This window comes from Panthera onca, chromosome E1 (genome assembly GCF_046562875.1).
Source record: "Panthera onca isolate mPanOnc1 chromosome E1, mPanOnc1 haplotype 2, whole genome shotgun sequence".
NCBI classification, from domain to species: Eukaryota; Metazoa; Chordata; class Mammalia; order Carnivora; family Felidae; genus Panthera; species Panthera onca.
The window spans coordinates 32,359,096-32,385,592 of NC_138352.1; the positions used below are offsets into that span (position 1 = coordinate 32,359,096).

The following is a 26,497-nucleotide window of genomic DNA, read 5'->3' on the forward strand; positions in this document are numbered from 1 at the left end:
CAGGCAGAAATGATGAGGGGCAGGAAAGGCCAGTTCAAACTGCCTGCACTCAGCAACAATGGATTGGCTCCCAGGCAGCAGTGTTCCGTGTTTAAGAAAACCCCAATGTGATTCCGGACAAATGGGAGAGGGGGTCATAGATTAGGTCCATATGAACAGCCTGAATTCAGTGAAGCAGGTTGGATAGCTACACAGAGAGTGATCTTGATGCTCTGGACACTGTGGACGTGGGACAGGAGAGCTTCACAGCATGGCAGTTCCGTCTCTTTGGAGGCAAGGGAGAGGAGATACAAACTGGCTGTTTGGGAGGATGTACTTTGCCCTAGGTCTGTTTGCCTCGGTGACTGTGTTGTCACATTTACTGTGCCTGGATTTGTGTAGAATCGCGGGCTGGGTGGGTCTTAGCTTTGAAGTTGTGGCGGTAGGCCCAGAATGAGCTGATAGGAGATGTGTGAGCGACCTCGCTGGGACAAGAGACTGAGTCTTTCTTGCCATCGGTCTCCTCCGATGCCCATCACTGGGGTAAAATGTGAGATGGAGAGGGAGGGCTCTCCTTGCACTTAAAAACCAGAAGCAGGAATCCCAGACTAGGCTGGCTCCCCTGTCAGCCCTGAGGAACTGTAGAATTCAGATCGGCACCTTCCAGAAGCTTACTGTCTTAGAACCAAAAGCAGCTTTTGCTGACATCTGGTCCTTCTGGGACACTGATATTTTTATGTATACAGTGACACTCTCATCCCCAAATAGATTCTTATTTTTAACAGGCTTGCTCCCTTTGAGGGATGCCTGAGGCTCCCGACTTTGCTCGCTGGCATCTCAATGAAACCCTGCAAAGACGCAGAGGCCCCTGGCATGAGCAAAGAGGAGGGACACTCACCAGCCAGGAAGTCCAACAGCTCAGAGTCTGACCCGGTCTCCGAGTTCTGCATTAATCTCCCCTCCCCTTATCAAACTAAGTCCCAGATGAAAAGCCGTAATTACCCACTCCCCACACCACCCCCTCAATGACACAGGAAGGAGAGCTGATAAGAAATGGAACCTGAGGATACCTTGATTCCTTCCCCCAAGCCTCCCCCACCAGTCGGCTGCCCATTCTCTCAGCAGGTCTCCCTTGCTTCTTGTCTTTCAGCTACCCAACATGTTTGGTGACCTTCGGTCCACGTTTATTGCCTTGATGATTGGATCCTATGCCTCCTCAGCAGTCACCTTCCCAGGAATCAAGGTGAGGGTGTGACCAGCCTCACCCTCTTGTCCTAATGTCTGAGCAGAGCCCTCTCCCAAGGCTCTTTCAGCCTCCTCTGAAGAGGGAAGTAATTGTGGGTTCTGGGGTTCGCCCCTCCCCACCACCCACACCTGGGAGGATGCACCTGGCCACCACAAGAGTAAGAAAAGAAAACCACTGAGCCATGGGAGACGGAAAATTCAAGCATATCACACAGGGTGTTACCGCAGGCCGCCTTTGCATTTCTGGGCTGGGGTAGAGAAGAGGGATGGGTGGGTTTGTCCCAGGTCACCCCACCCCCAGGTCTGTTGTTGTTGGGCTGTTACTCCTCATTAGCCAGAGCGCTGCTCTTGGCTAAGTTGGTTCAGCTGTTTCCCTCCCAGGCAGGATTCTGAGCCCATGGAAGTCACACAGGGTCAGGAGGAAGCAAACACCTCACAGTCTGTCAGCCCCGGCACCCGCTCCAAATACTGTTGCCCCTGCCAAGTCTTGGAAAGGGGCTTGTCCCACCTGTGGTCTCAGCACCAAATCAAAACCCCTTTCCTGCGATACATGGCGGGGAGGCCATGGATAAGGAGGAGGAGTCGTAGACGCGGGCTGGCCACCGGGGAATCAAGGTACCTGGAGGGTGTGGAGCGAGCCATGCTGTGGCCTCCTAGGCGTTCTCACCCTTCCGGAGTGTGGAGAAGTCTGCAAGTTCCTCCTCTACCTCTTCTTGCTGTCTAACCACTGGTCCCCTCCCTGGGGAGCTGGGCAGCTGTCTGCCAGGATTCTGGCAACTCTTGTGCTGGAAATAAATGGTAACAGTGACAACAACGGCTAATATGCTTGCTCAGCAGGCTTCCCACCTGCCAGGCCCTGTACTGAGCACTCTGGGGATCACATCTGCAGCTCCTTGAGGCTACAGGACAGTGTTATGCCCATTTCAGACAGGAGCAAAGTGAGACATCCATCTGCTTGTTGGGTGTTTTGGGGCACCTGCCACGTGCACCCTTCAAGGCACATCCGTGAACAAGGCTAGCAGGTTCCCGTTCTCAAGGAGCTGGACTAGTAACAGACTAGGAAAGTAATCAAGAAGTCAGTAATCTCAGCCAGGGCTGTTCACTGTGAACTTGTGAGGTGACAGTGACAGAAGCAGTCAGGGAAGGCCTCTCCAGGGAGGTGACATGTGGTCCAAGTTGGAGGCACAGGGGGTTAACGACGTGCCAGGGCAAGCTGGGATTGCTGGGATGCGGGGCCTCTGACGACCAGACACCCAGGCTGGCGGGGCCATGCCTCCTTACGCAGCTCAGCGCAGGAAGAGCAGGGCTGACAGATGCCCCCTGCCCGCCACCTGCCGTGGCTTCCCTCTGCTAACTCTGCCCCCTGGCCCTGCGCCTACCCCATTGTGCCTGTCAGGTCATCTACGACTTTGGTGCCTCCTTCATCATCATCCTCGTGGTCTGGGCCGGCTGCTCTGGATTGGTTTTCCTCAACTGCTTCTTGAACTGGCCCCTGGAGCCTTTCCCAGGGCCGGAGGACATGGACTACTCGTAAGTGGATGTGCCGTCCGCCCCACCCCCGCCCTGGCCAGGGTCCTGGGCAGCACCGATGGACACTCTCCTGTGGCCTCCAGGGTGAAGATCAAGTTCAGCTGGCTGGGCTTTGACCACAAGATCACAGGGAAGCAGTTCTACAAGCAGGTGACCACGGTGGGGCGCCGCCTCAGCGTGGGCAGCTCCATGAGGAGCAGCAAGGAGCAAGCGGCACTGCAGGAGGGCCATAAGCTGTGCCTGTCCACCATCGACCTGGAGGTGAAGTGCCAGCCAGACACCGCAGGTACCTGCCTCGTGACCTCACCTTCAGGGCCTGCCTAGGACGTCGGCGGGGCTGTCTGCACCCAAACCCGCACCTCGGCGGTGGGGAGGAGGCGGCCAACCCATCCCGGAAACCCCTTCGCCGGGGCCGGCAGCAACTGAGGGCTTCGTGGGTGCCATCTCACTTAATTCCCACTTGATCCCCAGAGGGCAGGCGGCACCCTGCACCCGGGCTGACAGATGAGCACACTGAGGCCCAGAATGGGGAAGGGATTCTTCCAACTCACTTCACACACCTGGGTGACCCAAGTCCAGCACCCACACATTTAACCTCCCCCGGGCCCATCCCTGCATCCAGCATAGGGTGATCTGGTCAGCAAATCAGGCTTCCCCTGGACGGTGGGTAGGCTGTGGGCCGGGGGTGGGGCGGGTAGGGGTGTCGGTTCTCCTGAGCACCCCTGGTCTTCTCCCCGCAGCGGCCCCCTCCTTCATGCACAGCGTGTTCAGCCCCATCCTGCTGCTCAGCCTGGTCACCATGTGCATCACACAGCTACGGCTCATCTTCTACATGGGCGCCATGAACAATATCCTCAAGTTCCTGGTCAGCGGTGACCAGGATGTAGGTAGGTGGCCCCCCCGACCTCGATGCACTTCCCCACAAGAGGGCACCCCGCGATCCGTGCTCATTCCTACCCGCCTGAGGTTAAGCCCACCGCCGGGAAGATACTAGTCTGGAAAATGGCAGGCTCCAAAGGATTCACTGCTGATGAGAGCCATTTCACCCCAGCTGGCCCCCACTGTTCTCTCCCGTTGCCATTAGAATTTCCCGGTTTAGAGGCGGGGGAGGGGGACTAAAATAATTACATGTGTTCAGGGTGTGGGGCGTATGTTTTTCATTGCCTCGGGGCCATTGGCAAGCCTGTTTGTGAATGAAAACACTGTGGGGAACGGAGTACTCCACCTGAGAGCTTGTTGAAAGACAGGCAGTCAGCCCCGTTGCCACGGGTCTCCCTGCCCTGGGAAACCGCAGGCACGGCCGTGGAGAGGCTCTGTGCGAAGGGGCAGGGGTGGCCCACACCGCTGGGTACTCAGGGTCTGTACCCAGAACTGGGAGGCAAGGCTGGGCGGCGGCTTCCTTGTGCGTGTGATCCAGTCGAGGCTTGTCAAGTTCGGTAAACAGAGCTGATAACGCACACACCACTTTTCTAAAACAGCACAGAAGGTCTTCAGCTGATTAGAGGTTTTGATTCTACAAAGAAAATCAGTACTTCCTCAGGGCCTGAGCTGAGTCAGCTTTAGTCATCCCTAAGCTGGACAAACACAGTCGGTAAATCCTTTTTATTGGCATTCTCACTGGTGTGCAACTGTTTGTTGGTTTAGTTGGTTTTCCCTAGGGGTAGTTACACTAGGGGTTACAAGGAATCAAATATAGGTTTTTTGATGTGTTTTATTTTTATTTTTTTAAATTTTTTGAGAGCTCATTCGCACAAATGGGGGAAGGGCAGAGGGAGAGGGAGAGAGAATCATAAGCAGGCTGCACACCCATCTCCCGATGAGGGGGTCCATCCCACGACCGTGGGATTATGAGCTGAGCCACAAACAGGAGTCGGACGCTCAACTGACTGAGCCACCCAGGTGCCCCTGAAATACAGTTTTTAAAGGGGATGAGTCAGTGAGCAGCCTGCCTGGAATTCTCTCTCTCCTTCCTGTCTCTCTCTTCCCCTACCCCATGCACATGTGCACTCTTGCGCTCTCCCTCTCTCTCTCTTAAAATAAATAAATAAACTTAAAAAAAGAGAGGGGTGCCTGGGTGGCTCACTCGGTTGAGCGTCCGACTTCGGCTCAGGTCATGATCTCACAGTTCATGAGTTCGAGCCCCGTGTCGGGCTCTGTGCTGACAGCTCAGAGCCTGGAGCCTGCTTTGGATTCTGTTGTCTCCCTCTCTGCCCCTTCCCTGCTCACACTCTGCCTCTGTCTCTCTCTCACTCTCTCTCTCTCTCAAAAATAAACAAAAAAAACAGCTTTAACAAAAGGGAAAGATGACAAAGGGACCTGGACAACACTGGTTCCACTGTGAAAATGGATGTCCTGTGGTGAAGTTACCATGTGCCCTTGCAAAATTTCATAATGGACGCTGACACAGTGAAGGCCCTAAGAGAGCCCTATAGGAAAACATAACCTATTTAACTTTGTTTTGTCCAATGATTTTTCCCCAAACTTCCACCACAGGAACACTGTTATGGTATAACGCTCATTAAAATCTGTGGACCGCACTCTGGGGAAAGCTGATCTATCGTGTCTAAACACCCTCTGTTATAAACTCAGGCCCCGAGAAGTGAAGTGAGGGCCCACTGGCTCTTAGAAGGCAAATCTCCCTGCTGCTGAGTCGTGGACTTTCACTCCAGTTCTCTAAGAAATCTTTTGCTGCTCAAGAGGATTTTTTTTTCCCAACTGTTTCCCACATTCAAACAGTCAGCTTTGAGAAGTAGAGGAAGTTGGGCCAGGAAATCCAATCTGCAGCTGACGGGGCACCGGTTTTCCCCACTCTGCTCCTGTGAGCTGTTGTTCCCGACCCCCACAGCCCCGGCTGTCCCCAGAGGGGCTGCCTCAGGCTCAGGGAGCTGGTGGAATAGAAGGGAGCAGCTCTGGCTGTCGGAGGGAGACCCATGGTGTCAGTGTTTGGCTGGGGGTGGGGACGGATTCTTTGACCTCTCCTTCCCTTGGAGAGCAGTAGGAGGTGTGACAGAGTATGACAGGGCAGTGTACATGTGGGGCCCTGGTTGGCCGGGTCTTCGGCACCCACGCCACTTCCCCCTCCTGGTCCTCGGCAAGCACCGCAGGCCTGATTCACCAGCCTGCCTGTGACGAGGCCCCGGCTGCACGTGACTGAGGCCACAGCAGACCGGAAACCATCAACAGATGCCCGTGCTGGGCCTCACCCGCCTGCACTCCCAGAAGCCTGACTTAAGCTGGGCGTCCCCTGGATGCTCTAAGAGTCTGGTCTTGGTGGGAAATGGCATGTGTGTGCTGGGCCCAGAGCTGGCCTGCTACCACGCCCCATCTCCCCATAATAACCATTGAGATCTCTGCCGCTAACCTCTCTCCTTTCTGCTTTTTTACTTTTGCTTTCCTGATGCAGTGATGGCTACCGGTAAGCCAGGGGGATTTTCGAAGAACACTGCAACATCCCCTCCAGCCAGTCTCTGACCAAGAAACATCCTTCTTGGCCAGAACTGTGGGTGGGGGAGGGGCAGTCAACCCTCAGCTTCTATTTGCCCGAAAAAAAATCTCATCATACTTTTAAGGCTCTTTGAAGACTGGAGCCCTTACGTCAGAGCCCCTGTGAGTGGTGCCTTCCTGGTATATTTCTAGAGGCAGAAAACTAATGACTAGTCGTACACAAAGCCTCAGTCCCAGGCATTGGTAATTTTGTGGTTCCCGAGTCATAGACGCTTCCTGGAGCTTCTGGGGGATGTCGTTGTGACATACTGGATTTCATTAGCTGTTTCTTGGAAATAAGCAGACGATTTGGAGAAGAGAATAGGGTGCCTGCCCCTTGCTCCACCTTTGATTTTGGAGTTCAAAGTCTCTGGGCTCCCCTCAAGGCCCACGGTGAGGGGTGGTGGGGGGGTGGTCAGTCGAAGACCCCGGAAGGGCCTATGGGGTCTCAGGCTCTCCCAGCACCTGCCTCAGGCTTCTGCTAGGGGCCCCCCACGACGCAGCCCATTTTCCTCCCCAGTTGGCCTCTACACCTCCATCTTCGGTGTGCTCCAGCTGCTTTGCCTGCTGACAGCCCCTGTCATTGGCTACATCATGGACTGGAGGCTGAAGGAGTGTGAAGATGCCTCTGAGGAACCTGAGGAGAAAGACGCCAACCAGTGCGTAGACAGGGCCTGTCCCCTAGCTCCTGGCCCCAGAGTCAGCTGCTAGGCAGGAACCGGGTGGGTGGCCTAGGTTTTGAAGTCAGCGGCAGAGGCAAGAGGGGGTTGTGCCCAAAGCTATTCGTAAGGGCTTTCCGACACTCTCTCACTTAGCTCAGCACAGATTTGAGTGTATCACTTCGTTATGGAGATCCTTTGGTACCCGAAAGTTTGGAAAAGCACTGGGCCTGATGGAAGAACGGGAGAAACCGGAGGAAGGTCTGTGTGCAGACACTGGGTGTCCAAGGACCCACTCAGGAATAGCACGGTGGTAAACCGTGGTAAAGTCCTGCTTGCCTGCGAGGCTCACTCCACTCGGTGGGGGTAGTAGGCTGCTATAACCGCAGAACTGCTAGATCTGTTCATAATTGTCAGCATGAAACAAGGTACTGGAGCCCCGCGTTCGTAAAGGTTGGGCTCCAAGATCAGAGGGTGAGTTAAATGCTGTCTTCATGACTCCACCTTAATATAATAAGCCACTGTTTATTGCTCTGGGCCCCATGCCAAACACTTGATGCACAGTATCTCAGTCAAGCCTCCCGGCACCGGGATGAGGCGCGTACTAGTGTTGAACCCACTTTTCAAATGCGGGAACTGAAGTTAGGACTTTGAGTAGCTTGCCTGGGGGTCACATAGTGAGGAAGTGGTGGGTCTGGGACTCCCCGGGTCTCCAGCACTTGGCATTCATTGTTGCATGGCCTACAGTTGTCCGTGGGTTATCTGTGTGGGCAGTGGGACTGGGATCCCTAATAGTGAATCCACAAGGAAATAACTACAGAGAATGCTCCGTTATCTAGGTCAGGTCCTAAAGCCATCTGGTTCCATCTACTGCATATTTGTTTCTCCTTCACCCCTTCCTGCCCCCAAAGGGGAAATCCACTCCCTCCCTCGTTTGACTTATTATCTGGCTTATCATCAGCTCCCTGCGGGATCTGGGTGAAGTTGGAGTCCACGGTGAAGCGGGGCTTCACCACATCCTGACTTGGGTGTGCTCTGCTGCTTGCCTCCCCGTCAGTCTTCACTGAGGCAGCGCAGTGTGTTAATGACCTTGCATCCAACCTCTCCACTGCGGTTCACACCCAGCACTCAGTCCAGAGGGAGCAATGGGGGCGTCCCTAGGGGTGGTCTCGCCCTGACAGTCCCTCAGATGTGCTCGGGTGGTCTCCGAGTCTCGCATCGTCTGCAAGCTGTGACTTCCTGGGAGAGCCCATCCTCCTTCAGGGAGCTCCCAGCTCCGCTGTGTGCTCTGTCTCCACAGGGGCGAGAAGAAGAAGAAGCGAGACCGGCAGATCCAGAAAGTCACCAATGCCATGCGGGCCTTCGCCTTCACAAATGTGCTGCTTGTGGGCTTTGGGGTGACCTGTCTCATTCCCAACCTGCCTCTGCAGGTGGGTACGGGGAGAAGAAGAGGTCGGGTGGGATGTGGGACAGTGAGACTAGAAGAGACGCGATGTGTCATGGAAGCCATCAACAAAGACCATGGTGACTTTTCATTCATTTATTGCAACCAACAATCAACCAGCCCACTGTTATTTACCAAGGGCTTCTTACTTGCCAGGTTCTGTGCTTAATGCAGGGGGTGAGCTCTAAATGAAACTGGGATTGCCTTTCACAGAAGACTCTTCTCTATGAAGGCATATCCTTCTTCATGGCCTTTTGAGCATCTTGCATGCCGTGAATACCACCACCATACCGTCCCCCAGAACTATGTGGGGTAGTTGTATGGCTCCTTGTTTTGCTTTTGCTCACACAGTTGAAACCTGAGGTCCAAAGAGGTCTGGCTAATCTGTGGCATTGATGGGACCATCTACTCTGGTATAAGAATGCCTACGGGGTATCTGTGTTGTAGAGAGTTGGGAAAGACTGTGATGATCACTGGGCATCAGGGTTCAAAAGTTTAATTCCTTTTCACAAGATTTCTGATGCTTTTAAAAGCTGGCTTTTGGCAGACATTGCAAGCAAAGTAGATTTTGTCACCTGCCCAGCTCTACCCTTACGTCCATGAAAGTGTTCTAGTGCCAATCTCCAAGTTTGTTTATTTTTATTATGACGATTTTTTAAATCCCCAAGTTTATGAACTTTGAAGGGACCTGAATAATGGCATTGCTTCCACATGGATTAGCTCAAGTCCAGATAGTATCTTGGGCCAGGTCCAGAAGGAAAGCCAGAGTCTCTCTCTCTCTCTCTCTCTCTCTCTGTCTCTCTTTTTTTGCAATTGGCCATGTGTTGAAGTACATTGAACACCCAGCTGTGCACCACCCATGGGTACTATCATGTGCATGTGCCGACATTCTGTGTGAGACCAGAGTAAACCACTGGAGGCTTGTTCCAGTTCCCAGTGAGAGTGTCTTTGTATTCCTGATGCCCTCCCAGCTTCCTGGTGGCTGTCCCCTCTTACAAGGCTGGTCGATAGATCCTTGCCTTGACCACCTTGTCTAATGAAGGGGCAATGCTCACTAGGGACAGTCTTCTGCTTTTTGTTTTATTTAGTTCTTGTTGAAAGAAAAGTTATGAAAAGGCAACAAGATACTTGAAGTGGAAAGGGGGAACCTGCACAAGGATGTGTGAGCAAGCATAGTTGGGCACAGCCCTCTTGCAACACTGCAGAGAGCAGCCCCTGCCCCCTCTGCCGCCCACATTCCTGGGAACAGGTCCTGGCTGCTAAGCAGGATGGCAGGGCCGTGTGCAAAGGGCGAATAAAGGGTCCCAGCGGCTGTGGCAAAATGGACAGAGCTCTCTTGCTCCTCAGGAATTATCTACAAATGCTTCTTGGCGCTTGCCAAGCCGGCCAGCAGTGGCCTTTTTAAGAAGCTGAACTTTCGGGTAGGGAGAAGGAAAGCTATCAGCCGTTAGGACCTGAGTGACCAGACACAGAGACCTCTGGGCACCATCCTCAGGTCAGCAAAGGCAGGAGATCAAATCATGATTAATGACCTCCTATTTAGTGCTGTGTCAGTACATCTATAACTGCTGACTCTGGGTGGAGGCAGGAGGAGCCCTGACTCAGTGTTTGCCAATTTCCTTGGTGTAAATGCTTTCACCATGGCTGATTTCAAGCGACATGACATCCCCAAATGTGCAGTTGGAAAGAGATTCACAATGACACCCCATCATAGGGTACTCCCGCCGTACTAGACTATAAACGTAGAAACCCCCAGAGCACAGATAATAGCAAAATAATTAAGAAATGGTGAATAGTGAGTATCCGTTACCTCTGTTTTTATATATTTGTTTAATTCTAAGTCTTTATGAACTTAATTTTTAGTAGTGACTGTCTCATAGCTGGCTCACAAAATCCCTGACAACTCGGGCATTGGCCCGTGGAGAGCTGGTGTGAGCCAACACCAGTTGCCAGTGCTGCCATTGCTCAGGACCCCAAGGACTGTGGGGACCCTCACGTTTCTCTGCTCACACTCTGCTCTCCCTCTCTCAGATCCTCTCCTTTATCCTGCACACGATTGTGCGAGGATTCATCCACTCTGCCGTCGGGGGCCTGTATGCCGCCGTGTAAGTGCTGGTTGCCGGGGGTGGCCTGGGCCGACAGTAAGGGAATGACCTGAGGGAGGTTCGTGGGGGGACCGAGGTCCTGGAGGGGGCCAGCCTGCCATCTGGGCTCATCTTCTTGTGCCAGGGGATGGGTACCGGGGCTTCTGTTGGGTGTGTCAAGGGAAGGTCACACCTGGCGGGAGGTGGGTCAGCGGGCCGACAGTTGGGTGCCCACAAGCCTTGGCATCTAACACGAAGTCAGTTCCCCCGCCAGGGTCAGTGCTCCCGTGTAGCTCGTTATGCCTCGGGGATGGCTGCTCAGCTGAGCCCCGGGACTGCCCCTGGTTGCTCACGGGAAGGACAGGGGAGGGCTCTGGCTGCCCAGAACTAGAGGGCCTTCCACAGGGGCAATGACATGGAAAACTGAGCCCATAATGTGTCAGACTGTTCTCACCCAGAGTCTCAAAGGGCCTGGTTCTGCTCCTGGCCTTTTTGGGCTTTGGCTAAAATGAAACCTGACTCCTTTTCCAAGAGGCCACACATCCAGAAGGAACCACAGTTGTTTTTCCCCCTTGGGCTGGGGCTTGGCTCGAAAATGGAACTCCATGGGGGTGCCTGGCTGGCTCAGTCAGTAGAGGATGTGACTCTTGGTCTTGAGGTTCTGAGTTTGAGCCCCATACTGGGTGTAGAGATTAATTAAAAATAAAATCTTTAAAAAAAAAAAAAAAAAGGAACTCAAACACTGTCTCCTGTGTGTCTCTGACCAAAGACTAGCCTGTTCCTCGCTGGGAGCCCTTTCTCACCTCCGGGGCCACAAAGCTTGACATTTCGCTGAGATTTTCTCTCCCCTCCCATCGCATCCCACGGGGGTCATTCCAGGTCTGCCTGTCGTCCCCCACTCCACCCGATGCCAGGAGGAAGTTGCTGCTGCCCTGGCAGAGTCTGAGAGTCCACCAAGAGTGTGATGCCGAGTTTCCGTGATTACACAATGCTCCTCTGGATGAGGGCGTAGCGGAGCCAGGGCCAGCCTCCAACCTGCTCCCTGGGCCTGTTTGCCAAGCTGCAGAGTCCTGCTGGCACCACTTTCCACTCAGCTCGTCCAGACACCCATGGACCTGGGGCACGCTTGGGTGGAGTGGGGTCCTCCCCAGAATCAGGGGTCTCACGCTGGTCTGAAAGAGAAATTCACAGTCACAGGACTGCTTGGCAGAAACTAATCCGAGGCAGGCACACCTGGGGCCAAGTTGAGGCAGAGGAGCATTGGGAAAGCCTGAGAATGGCACCTGTGGTGACAGGTCCCCTGTCTTCCCGGCAGGTACCCCTCCACCCAGTTTGGCAGCCTCACAGGACTGCAGTCGCTGGTCAGTGCACTCTTCGCTCTCCTGCAGCAGCCCCTGTTTCTGGCCATGATGGGTCCCCTCCAAGGAGACCCTCTATGGGTAAGAAGGGTGTGGGGCAGTGGGGTATGGGCATCTGCCCACTCAGAGCTGGGAGGCATTGCTCAGGAGCTTCCCGGGCCCCAAGGAGAGGCAGTTTGGAACTTCGGTTAGGATGAACTCAGGGTCCCTCTGTGAGCGGTGGCTGTGTAGGAGAAGAAGAGTATCCTTTCTGGACCTGATTTTGGGGTAGCCCTCCTGCTGAGGGTTGGCATTTTTAACCAGGTACTGTGAGCGTGCCCCACTCCTGGCCCCACCCCTGGATATTCACAACTGGAGGTCAGAGGCGGAGGGCCCAGGCCCCGAGGGCTTCTCAGCTGGGAATCCTGATACTGGAATGTGGAGCCACGGGCCCTGGGCCCTTCGTCCAGTTTCAGCTTTTCCTTTCCCCTCCTGTGACCTCCCCTCGTCCAAACCTGAGTTGGGGAAGGCTCTTGAGCCGGGCTCTGCAAAGACCACAGCTCCTGCCCGACCCCCTGCCTCATGTGACGGCAGCTCTCATTTCTGCTTCTCCAGGTGAATGTGGGGCTGCTTGCCCTGAGCATGCTGGGGTTCTGCCTCCCCCTCTACCTCGTCTGCTACCGGCGCCAGCTGGAGAGACAGCTACAGCAGAAGAGGGAGGATGACAAGCTTTTCCTCAAGCTGAACGGCTCCTCCAACCCAGAGGCTTTCGTGTAGCGCTCGCCGCCTCGGAACTGTGGCCTCCTGCCCTTGCTTCAGTGACTCACCGGTGTCCTTCTCCCCATCCCAGAGGACCTCCGTGCACCCTCAGGATCCTCTCCTTCACCATTTTGGAGTCCACGCTCCCTCCCAGGGCCCTGGTCCTGCCTTGGAGCTCTGCAGCGGAAGGACGGACGGGAGAGGGCCCGGATGTGCGATGTTCCTACTGCTGGAAGCAAGGGCTGGCCTGGGCTTTGCTCTGCCACTGTCGAGGGGCCCCGGGGACTTGAGGCACAATGGTGCCTGCAGGAGGAGCAAGGAGGACCTCCAGCAGGCAGGCTCTCTCTCCCTTAAGTGTCTAGATTCTGCCTCTTGCCAAAGCAGAGGGGTCTGCCACCTACTGCCTGCCACCTGCCCCTCAGCTGCATGCCCACTGGCCACACCTGCCCAAGGACAAAGGCTTGCACTGTCTGCGCGCCCTCGCCTGGCCCCTCAACCTCCTCCCCTGGCCAGTCTGAGGCTGCCTGAGGAAGGAAGGACCCGCTTCCTGTTGTTGGTGCTAACTCCTTTGTAATTCCAGCCCCCTGTGGCCTGTCCGTGACCTGTCCTCCTGTTATAGGCCTGTGGAGAAGCCCCCCCTGGCTTAAAGCCTGGGGAGGGGTCGGAGGGCTGGATAGTCATGCACGGCTAGGAGCCAAGGACAAGGCTACTTAGCAGTCCCTCACCTCCTCCCTCGGGGCAGGGAGCAAGTTTCCACTGCCACCCTTCATCCAGTCTGTGACCCGAAGGGAATTAAAACAGCACCAACAGGGCACCCCCTACACACACAGCTGTTTTTATGGGGGTGGAAGCCAGGCTGCTGCTGACAGATGAGGAGGTCCAGGCCTGGCCAGGGAGATGGACGGTGAGGGGCCTAAGTGTGTGTGTTTGTGTGTGTGTGTGTGTGTGTGTGTACATGTGTAAGTGGGATGTGTGACCATGTGATATGTGTGAGGGATGTGTGTGGTGGGGTGATGGTAAGGTGTGGGCTCTGGGTGTCTGCCCTCATCTTCCCGGGGCCACCCAGGAGCCAGCCAGGCCTGCCACAGGCCCAGGGTCCAGGAGGCAGCCTCACTCTGGGCCTGGAGCTGGTCTGAGGCCGTGGGGCCACAGCGCCCCCTTCCGGCAGACTCCTCCAGGGCCCTGGAGCTGTTTACGGGAAGAGGCCACCCTTCCTCTGCCAGGCGGGCCTGGCTTTCCAGCCCCCCACCTGACTGCCTCCAGAAATGTGTCTGAGACTTCCTGGGAGTGCTCAGCAGGGTGGGTTGATTTTTAGGTTTCTACTTTTGGGTTTTTTCTTTTAAGTTTTATCAGACTCCTTTTTATAAAGCAATAAATCCATTTTCCTCCTGGTAAGGGACGCCCCTGCTAAGCATTTCGGTTAATGGCTACACGTGCCTGTTTTGAGCTTGAGGAGAAAAGGCAAGACAAGATTTCTTGCCACTGAGCAGCCCCAGTCCTACCCAGCCAGCCGCTCCCCATCTCTCTGGGTGATTGCCATCTTAGAAGCTACAGTGGGGCCAGGAAGAGACCTTACTCCCCACCCCACCCCCAAACTGCGCTTGTACAGACATCTTAGAAGTGTGGGCCAGACTGCCTCTGCTGTTTATCCCAGCCAAACAGCGAGTCTTGATCCCTTCCATCCCCGACTCAGATTTCTTATTCCTGGATCCGCTGCCCTGAGGGTTCCTCCTGAGCTCAGGACACAAGGTGACCCAGGAGAACCTCAGGCTCAAAGAGACAGAAGCAGAAAGTGGTGAGGGAAACTGGTGGGGAACAGTAAAGGACAGACCCAGGCCCAAATTCGAGTCCTGCATTAACGGTCGAGCACCTTGAACACACCTAATTTTCCTAGATTCCAGTCCACTCAAACATTAAAAAACAAGATATTTGTTTGAAACAATTATTTTTACTGTTCTTAAAGTTTATTTTTGGAAGAGAGCAAGCGAGCAAGCCGGGAGGGGCAGAGGGAGAGAGGATCCCAAGCAGGCTGTGTGTTGTGGGCGCAGAGCCCAACTCAGCGCTGCATCCTACAAACCGTAAGATCGTGACCTGAGACAAAACCCAGAGTCGGACGCTTAACTGACTGAGCCACCCAGGCGCCCCTAAAACAAATAGTTTTAAAAAGGAGAGAGAACCAGATCAACATTTTCCAAACCATTCTTCAGAACATTAGTTCTGTGAGATGTTAATTATTCAAATTAAAAAAAAAAAAAACAAAAAAAAACACTTTCCTGGTCAGGGGCGCATGGCTGGCTCAGTCAGTAGAGCCTGTGACTCTTGATGTTGGGGTTGTGAGTTCAAGCCCCATGTTGGGCACAGAGCTTTCTTTTAAAAATAAATAAATAAATGGTCAAATTTGGGAAATGCAGAGTTAAAGTCAGGCAGGTGTTGTGCTTTTGTCATGTTCGTGGACCTGTGGCTTCCAAGGCCAGGTGGGGTATGGTGTTAGCAGTCAGAGCCGTCCTCCATGGATGGTCCAATGACCACCGGCAGCAGGAACTCCTCAGGTGCTTGTTAAAAAGGTCGACCCCAGGTGTCGCCTCTGGCCCGGAGAATTGACAATCTACATTTTGCTAAGCCCCACCTGGTGATTCTGGGGCACCCAAATTTCGAGACCTAGGGACACAGAGGAGTACAATTTGGGGAGATGGCTAATTAGCAAGGGCCCTTCCGTATTGAGGTTGTACAGACAGGGCCCGTGTCGTCCCCAGCAGCGCCCAGGCCCGGCCAAAGGGAGCTGATGCCTATCTCTCCCAACCCACCTGCAGGACATGGGCACTTTGTGAGAAGAAGCAGGCATTGAGAAACTAGAGGGCAGGGTGGAAAAGAGTCCAAGGCCAACAGTGCATGGAGCAGTACCAGACGGGTCAGGTAACTGCACCCGCACCCCCTTGTCGGGGGCCAGTCATTCTGCTCTGACAGTACGGAGTTGATGGGTTACATATTTTCCTGTTATCATCCTTGAATCATAATAACCCAGGAGTTAGATACTATCCCTATTTTATAGCTGGAAAACTCGAGGCCCAGGGGGTGGAGTAACATGCTTAAGGTTAGAGCCAGGACTCCTGAAGTCATTAGAGCATCCAAGGCCCTCTAGACCAGGACATTCCATTTGGAGCATCAGCCCCAGGGCCCACTGGGCCTTGGGAGCAGGGCAGCAACAGCCCAGGGAAGGGAAGCAAAAAGCCAGGCATGGTCTCCATTTCCTGGAGCCAAGAGCTTCCTCAGAGCCTGGATTGAGCTCTACTTAGTAGAGTCATCTTGGCCCTGGAGACTGATGGGTACAAGGGGGAGCAAATCTCTGGTCACCCCCACCCTGAGAAGAGTGCCCTGGGGTGGGAAAGGGACCACGAGCTGGTCAAAGGCAGTGGACACCAAGTGGCCACAGCCCTCTGGTCTCGTCCCACTCCCCCAGCCTCCAGGCTCCTGGTGGGAAGGAGCAGGAAGCGATGCCTGGTCCTGCGCTTTTGGTCGGAGAGAGGAAGGGGGCTGGGCCGTCCTCAGGAACATTGCCAGGGGTCTCCTCCTGTCTAGTCTTCCTGGACTCCTGTCTGGGAGTCTAGTCATTCCTTTGTGGTTGGCTTCCTGCAAACGCTGCTGGGGAAAGTCCCAACCCTTCTAAATCCCACAGTTATGGTCGCAGGCCCCTGTGGGTTCCTTTTGGTTTTGCTCCATCTCCTTTCCCTCTTGTATCCAGAATCGGCGTGGTCGAAGGAACTTCTGCTCAAGCCCCCATCGTCATGGCCCCGGGGCTATGCAGTCTGAGGGGGGCATCACTCTGCCCTGGGCCCCAAGGACACTGAAAATGGGGACACGCCTGGTATTGGGGGTATATGTGCAGGACTGCCCCCAGGCAGCAGCACATTCAGCTCCGTGGAGTTGTTGATGCACTTGCATCAGCCTGCGTGAGTCTGAGCAGACACGTAAGGTGGGGGTGTGGGGACGAGTGGTTGGCACTCTGTGGTCAGGGGCTCCTGTCAGAGAGCTCTGAGAAGTCTTCTCGCCAGGATCGGGCTTCAGAGGCTGTTTAAACACCAGCTCCCCTCTTCTCTGAAGGAGAATATGATGGCTCCTCACAGGCTCTTGGGGTGGTGGGGCGCCTTACCTGTTCCAATTGCCAGGGGACCAACTCAAGGGTGATAGCCCATTTTTCCCAAAACGGTATAGGTCGTGGGGTTGTGAGGATTAGGAGCCCAGGACCCCCAAAGTGAAAGAGTTGGTTTTCCATAGGCTGCAGCCCCCACCCCGGTCCCCCAGGGTTGGGGGCAAGGTCAGGGTGAACAGGTAGGCTCTGTGAGGCTGTTTCCACCCATTTCCTAACTCACCCAAGCCCTGGGGTGAGGACACAGTGTCAAGAAGGAGGTGTGGCATCCTCCACGTGGGTAGCCTGCCACAGCACCAGCCTCTCCCTGCCAGCAGGGGGCCACCACCTGTGCCCCTGGGTCTCTGCACACAGCACGTTCACCTTTGAAGTCAGTCATTCTCAGCCTCCTGGGTGGATCCGAGACTGAACCCGGGCCCCTGGCAGCTCCCAGCCTCTTGACCCATCCCAGATAAGGCTCCATCTTCCTGTGCCAAGGAGGCAGTGAGAGGAGGAGCAGAGGTTAGAGGCCCCACGGCATATACTGTCTCCGTGGCCTTAGGCAAGTCTTGAGCCTCAGTTTCCTTACCTGTAAAATGGAGGTGATCCCCTCACTGGGAGGTAGGTGGACATGGGCATAAAGCACATGCACAGTGGTATACTGCGGATAGCACAGGGAACAAAGACCGTCCCCACCCTAACCCCATCCATACAACGTGAATCTACCTTAGGCAACTCTGACCGGAACAGACTTGTGGCCAACTAAAGGAAGTGAGGTCCGTTTCCGCTGACCCGTATCCCTCTCAGAACCCCTCTCGAAGCAAAAGCCTTAAGAAGTTGTCCCTTTGTTCCTCTTGTTTATTGTTATTTTTCGTTTATTTCTCACATTTTAGTAAGTGACTTGGCCCCAAAGCATCTCAAGATAATTTCTAAGTGGTGGGTGTTCAGGCGCCCCGACAGTTCATGCTAAGCGGGGTGACTCGGGTCACTGCATGTAGGTGGCACCTCTGTACCACCTCCTGCACAACTGCTTGGCTGTGCCTCAGTGTGTGCGTGTGTGCACGTGTGAGTTGAGATGTGCTCCGGGCACGTCAGGTGTGAACGCGTTTTGAGGAGTGTGTAGGAGCTTGTGTGCTGGAGAAGAGGGAGAGGGTCTTGCCTCGTTGAATCCCTTTCCATGGCTGGGAAGGCCTAGGTCCTGAGTGGTGCCTGAAGGGTTCATCGGTTCCCTGTGTCAACCAGGGTCAATAGTGACACCGCTCCTCAGTAACTGACCCTGACTCCCGGCCCTATTGCTGTTTCTGGCACCTGGCTTACTTCCTGGCACACAGTAAGCACTCAATAAATGTATGCTGAGAATGACTAATAACTACTTCCTCCTCTGCTCCTGTGTCTCTTCCTAAGTCCCCCGTCTTTCTGCCCCTTACCTTTTGCTCAGATTCTGTGTCACTTGTCTGAAGTGTGCTCCCTGACCCCCACCCCACCCCTATGGTGCCCTTGCCATGGCCCAGCTTTGCTGGCTTGGCCTTCTGCGTGGCCATTTCAAGAGGTGGGGGAGGGACAGAGTGAGGGGCCTCTTGGGTGGGAAGACCAAGGCTTCTGGTGAATTCTGGTTCTAAAGGGAGCTCATCCTCGTCTCTTTTCTTTTGTACTAAGGTGGTGGTCATGGGCATGAGTGCTCCTTCTAAGATTTCCCACCATGCTGGCTGCCCTCCTGCCAGGGCCCTGGGCAGTGGCAGAGAGAGAGAGAGAGAGAGAGAGAGAGCGCCACTGGGCCTCTCCGGAGAAGCCACAAGGAGATCCCCACCCCAGGGAGGGAAGGGATGGCCTGGCCCCTCACCCTAATTGTGTGCAGGGGGCTTGAGGCCCAGGGGAGGGATGTGCATGGCCTCAGGGGCCAGCTGGGGAAAAGATGAGAGGGAATATTACCTGGGTATGTGTGGGAGCTCCTACCTGTCAGGATTGCAAATTCAAAATAAGGCTCTGACACATCCCTTTGCTACCTTTCCTTTTCCCATGTTTGACTGAGAAAGCACAGAGAAATATTTCTCTAACGTTAAGTAGAGCCAGCATAAGGTCTCTGGTAATGCAGGCGTTGTTAGACCTTGACCTCCATGCCAGGGACACAGGAGGACTTGGGGAGGGGGGACTGGGGGGACCTGGAGGCCACAGCCTCCATCTAAAGGGCAGCCTTGACCCCACTCTATCGTGGCCACGTGGGAATGAGCCTAGTGTTGTCTGTCAGATCTTCTGAGTTTTTTCAGGAGAAGCTGAAAATCCTAAATTCTATTATTTTTTTAAAAATTCTCTTTCTCGGGGCACCTGGGTGGCTCAGTGAGGTGAGCGTCCGACTCTTGATTTTGGCCACGTCGCGATCCCGGGGTCGTGGGATCGAGCCCAGCGTCAGGCTCTGCCCTGAGTGTGGAGCCTGCTTGGGATTCTCTCTTCCTCTGCCCCTCTCCCCCACTTGTGCTCTCTCTCTCTCTGTCTCTCAAATAAAAATTAAAAAAAAATTTTTTTAAATTCCCATTTTCGATTGTCGGCTCAAAACAATTTTTTAAAAACTCTCATGGCTGCTCAAATAGCTTTCCACTGTATGCAGACCAAACACGCCAGAGGCAAGGAGAGAGGAGAATGTGCAGGGCCTGCTTGCCTCTTTCGGGGGCCCAAAAACAACTGCTTGTCTATTTCCTTGGCTCCAGCAGGTGGCACGTTAGTCTTGCATCAGACTGTGGCCCTATCTGGCCTGGGACCTTTTCATTTTTCCCTTTGTCTCCCCCAAGCCTGGTGCATAATGAATGCTATGGAGGGAGCAAGTGGGTTAAACACTCTAGTCTGGCTTCTAGAGGGGCCGAGTCTCCATTTAGGGACAGGGAATTGTCAGGCAAAGTACAGGGCAGAAGCAGCCCACCCTTACTGGCTGAGTGCCTCCCCGTGGCCTGGACTGGCCGACACCCTCCTCCTCCCAGTGGGTGCAGCCCAGCAGCCAGGGTCACGCCTTTGTCTGTTTTCTTGTCCGGTGTCTGTCTCTCCACTAGAATGAATGCCTCTTGAAAGCTGCCCCATGCTCTGTCCTGGTCACTGCAATACCTCCAGGGCCCAGAATGGTGCCCGGCAAGGAACAGCTGCTCAATAAATATTTGGAAGATGAAATTTAAAAATGGAGAGAGACAGACAGAAATGAACTGAAAAGGGGCTGAAACACACTGAGAAAGGGGAAGAGCATGCCCTCGCCAGCCAGGAAGGGACACAGCAGAAGACGGAAACAGTGAAACACAGTCTCCTCGAGATACCCAGAGGTGGGTTCCAGGTGTGGCTGTGGCCCAAGCAGTCACAGGGCCGGCCAGCCAGGAGGACCTGGGTGGGGGTCGGAACTTTGAGATACACAGACGTGAGGACGAAGGCAGGAGGAAGTCCAAGGTGGAGCGAACAGCACACAGGCAGGGGCAGGAGACCGCTGGGAAGAGAAGATGGCAAAAACACTGGCTGAAGATCATCACCCAGACAGAGCAGTGTGATAAAGACTGAAACCAGAGGGCTGGGGAGAGGCAGAGAGAGGTCTGAAGAGGACAGGCAGGAGGAGAAGTGAAGAGAGACAGAGAGAGGAAAGACAGAGACAGAAAGATACAGAGAAACAGAAGGCAGAGAGAGACAGAACAGAGAGGGAGACAAAGGTACGGAGAGATACAGAGACAGAGATACAAAGAGACAGGAGAGACAGAATTGGTGAGGGAGTATGGGAGGGAGAGAAGACAGAAATTCTGGTGCAGATAGAGATGGAAAGAGGGAGAGAAACAAAGAAGGAGACATGACAGGAGGTCACTGTGACACTCGAGATTTTAAGCCTGGAGCCTAGAGAACTGGTTTTTTAAATTATTTTTCATTTTCTTATTTGAGAGAGAGATGGGGGGGGGGGGAGGGATGCAGAGGGAGAGAGAAAGAGAATCCCAAGCAGGCTCCACCCTCATCGTGGAGTCTGACACGGGGCTCGAACTCCTGAACTGTGAGATCGTAACCTGAGCCGAAACCAAGAGTGGGACGCTCAACCCACTGAGCCACCCAGATGCCATCGGAGAGGTAGATTTAAGGGGCGGTGGCGTCCATCCCTCTTCCCTCACAACACCCCTTCCCCAATAATGATGATATGGAAATGTGCCATGCACTGCACAAGATTGCCTCAAGGACACCGCCTCGTCTCCTGATTCCTAGCAGGCAGGCACAATCATTGCCCAGTTTTACAACCGAGGAAGCTGAGGCACAGAGAGGTGAAGTACCTTGCCCAAGTTCATACAGGCGGAAGGACTGGAAGGCATGGGGCACCGGGGGGTCTGCTCCCACAGCAGGGCTGAGGACTCCCAGGGGGCCAAGCTAGAAAGTGCTGTGGCACCCGCATGTGAGGGCTAACTCTTAAACACACCCGAAGCAGAGCTTGCTAGAGTGGAAGATGTAAGAAACATCGCAAAGCTAAAATGTGGGGGAAATGTAGACCTTGTTCAGACACTGAACTTATCTAAAAGAAACTGCAAAATATTTTTTAGATAATAAGAGAAATCTGAATATGAACTGGGTAGGAGATAATATCAAGAAATGATTAGATTAATTTGGGGTGCCTGGCTGGCTCAGTTGGTAGAGCATGTGACTCTTGATCTCAGGGTCATGAGTTCAAGCCCCACGTTGGGGGTCAATATTACTTAAAAAAAAAAAAAAAAAAAAAAGAGGAGCATCTAGGAGGCTCAGTTGGTTGAGCATCTGACTCTTGACTTTGGCTCAGGTCATGATCCCAGGGTCATGAGATCAAGCCCCGTGACAGGCTCCAGGCTGAACATGGAGCCTGCTTAAAGATTCTCTCTCTCTTTCTCTCTGGCTCTCTCTCCCACTCATGCTATCTCTTTTTCTCTCTCTCAAAGGAAATAAAGAAACATTAAAAAAAAGAAATTGTTGGGGCATCTTGGTGGTTCAGTCAGTTAGGCATCCACCTTGGCTCAGGTCATGATCTCAAGGTTCATAAGTTCCAGCCCCACATAGGGCTCTGTGCCCACAGCTCAGAGCCTGATGCCTGCTTCAGATTCTGTGTCTCCGTCTCTCTCTGCCCCTCCCCTGCTCATGGTCTGTCTGTCTCTCTCTCAAAAATAAATAAACATTAAAAAAAAGAAATTATTAATTTTTTAAGTATGATAATGGCATGGGTTTTCGAGAAAATATTCCTATTCCTAGAATGCATACCAAAACATAGAGGGGTGAGGTGGTATGATGTCTGAGATCTGCTTTAAAATGTTTCAGAAAAGGGGCGACTGGGTGGCTTAGTTGGTTAAGCGTCTGACTTCAGCTCAGGTCGTGATCTCACGGTTTGTGAGTTTAGTTCGAGCCCCGCATCAGGCTCTGTGCTGACAGTGCAGAGCCGGCTTCGGATCCTCTGTCCCCTCCTTCCCCTCTGCTCCTCCCCCGCTCACGTGCGTGCGCGATCTCTCTAAAAAATACTTAAACGTTTAAAATAAAATGTTCCAGAAAAGAGATAAAGCATGAGTGGCAAAATCTCTCTAACCGTTGGATCTGGGTGACAAGGACTGGGGGTTCCTTAAGGCCCTGGGTGGCTGCCCCCTGTCCCCGGAACAGAGATACAGTTCTCTAGCTTGGCACTCAGTCCCACCCGTGTGCCCACGCAGACCACGCTCGAATGCTAACCAGAGGCCCTCGTAGCATCCTGCCTCTGCACCTTTGCATGTCATAGTTTCCCTCTGGAGATGCCATTTCCTCTTCCAATGTGGCTCAAGTGCCTGTTGTCCCGGGATGCTTCCCACGCCTCTGCAGCCCAGAGAGGCCTCTCCTTGGACCTGTTCTTTGTGTCACACATGTTCCCCTTTGTCACAAGCTACCTTGTGTCACGAGTTGCAGTTCTCCAAAACTGCAAGTCCTCCTCCCTGTGAGCGACTCAAGAGCAGGGGCTATTTCTCAGGCATTTCGATTACTGTTTTGCTTCTTACTTTCCCCAGAGCCCAGCACAGCCCTCCAAGCCCCTTTGTCTCAGCTCTTGTTAACTAAGAGTCTGCTTAGCAATAATTCCTCTCATCATGGAGGGCTCAGTGTAAACCTCGCCTCCTCTAAGCGCCTTCCCTGACCACCCCATTAATGTCACCCGCCACTGCCCACAGTCACCGTGTTCAGCCTCTCCGGAACGTTTATCACTACTTGAAGTTATTTCTGTGTTTGTTTATACTCCACTCCCTCACTCTGAACAAGGGAAGGACCTGGTTTTTCTAGGTCACCCCCCGTGTCCCAAGTGCTGAGAGAAAGGCCCAGGACAGGGCCAGGAGCTCAATCAGTATTTACTGAGTGAATTCACTAGTTGTCCCAACTAGACTTCAGGCTCCCAGAGGGCATGGTTCGGTTACTTTCTGGAGAGAACTAGCACATGGCGATTGTTAAACAACTATTCACTGCTATTATGTAGGAGAAAAAGCCCTCTACTGAAGGGTCAGGGGATCAGGGTCCAGTTCAACTTGGACTTCAGGTGGTAATATCTCTTCTCTTGGCCTTCCTTCAAGGGGCTTGGATTTCTGGGGCAATCCACGCACCTACTTTAGGATTTGATGAACGAGTGGCCAACATGGGCAATACTCAGAGCTGTCCTGGGGTTCGAGTCACGGCTTGACAGCAATATGCCACCTACTCCACCCTCCCTTCCCAAATCCGTACAGTGGCGGCCCACCCACCATCACCTGGCTGTCCCTCAAGTCCAACCGTGGAGTCATTATCTTCTGCTGTGCAAATCTACCTTTCTGGTATTCTTCTAAAGACAGTACTGCCCACCCAGGCTCCCAGGCCAGAAACCTGGGTGGTTTTCTTCCTTTCTCCCTCAGCCAATTAGTCAACAAGCCTTGCTGATATTACCTCTTGAGCTGCTTCCCTCCACTGCCCTTTCCCATCACTGTCATCTTCACCTGGACTTCTGCAGAGGCCTCCTTACTGGTCACCCTGCCTCTGCTCTGGCCCCCGCCATCCCCTCTCCACCCACTGCTCAGAGTGAGCCTCCGAACACCAAACCTGCTTAAAACCCCTAAAAGGCCCCAGCCCCCTCAGGATGGACTCCAAACAACTTACTATCACCTGTCAGGAACTGCATTATCTGCCCCCAACCCTCTCCGCACTCTGCCTGGTAAACTCTCCCTTTCCAAGCTCTCTGCAGACCTCAGCTTAGAACTTCCTCTTCCAGGGAGTGCCTCTTCCACCGAGATGGTGGAGAGGAGCGTGAGGTGGACCTGGCTCATTCCATAGAGCATGTGCCTCTTGATCTCAGGGTCGTGAGTTTGAGCCCCACGTTGGGTGTGGAGATTCCTTTATATAGATTAAAAAAAAAAAAAAATCTTAAAAACAAAGTGAAAAAAAACCAAACAAACCCTCTTCTTCCAGGAAAATTTTGAGAACTATACCTCCAGTGTAATCCCATCAAGCTTGTGTTTCACTATTCACGGGCCTTTTCTCATTTCTGCTCGGTTCATTCTCTCAAAAAAAAGCACAGGTTTTGGCACACAGCAGGTACTCTGCAAACACTTATTGGATGAATGACATCACACTAAGACTGTTGGGTGAAAATCTCCATCACATGCTCTCTACGCACTTGAACAAGTCATTCATTCACTTTTGAGCAATTCCTTTAGCCTCTGCCTCGTCCTCCTCCTCACCTGTAAATGCGGACAGTAATGGTAACTTTTTCCGGGAGAGTTGTTGTGAGGAGTCAAGCACTTGGAACAGCAGTTGCATGTAAATTTGGCTATTTTTAATATTTTCTTGGCACAACTGTTTCCTTGATCTCAACCCACCCCGCTGAGGGGGGCCAAACGTACAGGTGCAAAACAGTCACACCTAGGTCCCCACGCGACACCTTGATGTCCGCTTCGCCTACTGCCCTGGGCGGGCGGCGGGGAGCTCTTGACCCCCGCTGGGGGCCCACCTCGGAAGAGGACGCAGACGCCGAGGCCCACTTAAGGATGGAGGGGGCGGGCCCGAGAAGGCTCCGCCTTCGCGCTGAGGTCAGCGCGCACCGCTGCGTGTGACGCTCTGGTTGCCGCAGAGACGCCCCGCCCCCGCGCGGCGCTGCGGAACCGGAGCTCCGGGCGGCGTCGGCAGCGGCGCGGGAGGCGGCAAGGCCGGGGCGGCAGAAGCCGGCGCGGCGACCGCAGCGAGAGCGGCGGGGACGGAGCAGACCACGACGAAGGCGCGCAGGCAGCAGGGCCGGGCCGGGCCACGGGGAGAGCGGCCGCCGGGAAGCGGGCGGGAGGCCGGGCGGGCAGCGGGCAGCCGCCGAGCTGCGGAGCGACATGGTGCTGCTCAAGGAGTAGTGAGTGTCCGGCGCGCCGTGCGGAAGCGGGGAGGAAGGGAAAGTCGGGGATGACGACCAGGGAGCCTGATGGCTTGGCGGAGTGGATGCAGCGACCGGACGGGGATGGGGAGCAATGGATGGGCTGTTGGGCGGCCCAGCAGGGGCTGAGGGGACCGTGAGGGCCGGAAAGGGCCTGAGGTGGGGCCAACGGGGATAGAGAGATACGGACAGCTCCTGAGGTGGGGCCTGAGGGACAGTGAGGGCCGAATAGGCCTGAGAGAAGAGGCCAAAGGGAGAATGAGGGCTGGACAGGGCCAGAGATGGGGTCAAGGGGACAGTGAGAGCCAGCAGGGCATGAGGAGGGGCTTGAGGGGATGGAGATGCGTGGTGGCCCTACAGTGGGGGCAGAGGGACGAAGGGGCCCGCCAGAACTACGGGAGTGGCCGCGGGGACTGGCGGGAGAAGGAGGAGTAGACTTCAGGGGCTGAGGAACAGTTAAGACAGCTTCAGGAATGGAGCCGAGATGGTGGAGAGGAGCGTGAGGGGGACCTGGAGTATGAGGAGTGGCCGCCTTAGGCATGGGGAGGATTGTAAGGAAGTGCACACAGGGAAAGGTGCAGGGAGTTAGGGCCAGGCTTGGGTGACAGAGGAAGGGTCTAAGAAGATTGCAGAGGGCACTGGTGGCGTGACATGGTGCCTAAGTGGTAGGTGCAGGGGAGGAGGTACTTGGAAAGAAGCTTAGGATGTTTGCTTGGGACTTGGGGGACACTTGGGGAAGGCATCCAGAAAATATTGGGGAGGAGCTGGTTTGTGGGAGTTAGAGTGCTGGAGAGGGCTGGGATGTTACCGCGGTAGAGGACAGTTTGGAGAGGGAGTAGGTTTGTGAATGTATGTAATAAATAAACGTATTGGAGTAGGGGTTAGGGGGCAGGGGCAGCCTGTCTCTAGGGCAGTCTCAGTCTTGGTGCAAAGAGGGAAATTGCTTTGAGAAATTAAGGAGGTTCCCATAAAGCCATTACTTGAGGAAAGACAGTGAAGGGTGAGGGAGTTCTCGACTAGTGACTGGGGTGGAAAACTAGTGACTTCTGGTAGGTGTTGTAGGCAGAAGGCTTGCTCCTGAAATCCAGGGGATTGGATGACAGGTGGGGATGTGTAGATGGCTAAATCTTTCAAACACTAGATGACCCATCACTGAAGCTCATGGTTCCAAGTAAACATTTGAGGACTTCCTCCCTGCCCCCAAAGAGGAGAGATTGAATGCGTGTGTGCAGAATTTACAGTGAAACTGTGCTTCCCTGGAGAAGAGGGTGGGTGGGCAGCATTGGGTCAGAAGCCCAGGAAATCCAGAAGGGGGAGATGTCCCCATAGAGAGCAACTGGTGGAACTCAGTTGGTAGCCAGGCAGGTGTGCAGAGGGCTGTTTCCATTCTGTCATTGAAAGCACTTTGCCCCATCCCATATGGCTTGCTCCTTGGAGGTGTTTAGGACATTTAGGACATAGTGTGGCGCTTTGGATAACAAAGGGAGCAGAGACCCAA

General features: G+C 54.1%; 2 protein-coding genes across 4 annotated transcripts in view; both read left to right on the forward strand.

Annotated features, from left to right (window-relative positions):
- SLC43A2 (solute carrier family 43 member 2) overlaps positions 1–14,910 on the forward strand; it is a 39,943-nt gene extending 25,033 nt beyond the window's left edge. For all 3 annotated transcript variants that reach the window (XM_060646905.3, XM_060646904.3, XM_060646906.3), the window contains exons 6-14: positions 1,130–1,222; positions 2,621–2,754; positions 2,838–3,040; positions 3,495–3,641; positions 6,758–6,896; positions 8,197–8,326; positions 10,372–10,445; positions 11,740–11,863; positions 12,377–14,910. In XM_060646905.3, the coding sequence (XP_060502888.1) occupies positions 1,130–1,222; positions 2,621–2,754; positions 2,838–3,040; positions 3,495–3,641; positions 6,758–6,896; positions 8,197–8,326; positions 10,372–10,445; positions 11,740–11,863; positions 12,377–12,538 (1,206 nt within the window). In that variant the 3' untranslated portion in view covers positions 12,539–14,910. The remainder of the gene's footprint in view (positions 1–1,129; positions 1,223–2,620; positions 2,755–2,837; positions 3,041–3,494; positions 3,642–6,757; positions 6,897–8,196; positions 8,327–10,371; positions 10,446–11,739; positions 11,864–12,376) is intronic.
- A 9,814-nt stretch (positions 14,911–24,724) lies between these two features.
- Positions 24,725–26,497, forward strand: part of PITPNA (phosphatidylinositol transfer protein alpha) — a 41,171-nt gene continuing 39,398 nt past the window's right edge. Inside the window, exon 1 of the mRNA XM_060646910.3 lies at positions 24,725–24,978. Within this exon, the coding sequence (XP_060502893.1) occupies positions 24,959–24,978 (20 nt within the window). The 5' untranslated portion in view covers positions 24,725–24,958. The remainder of the gene's footprint in view (positions 24,979–26,497) is intronic.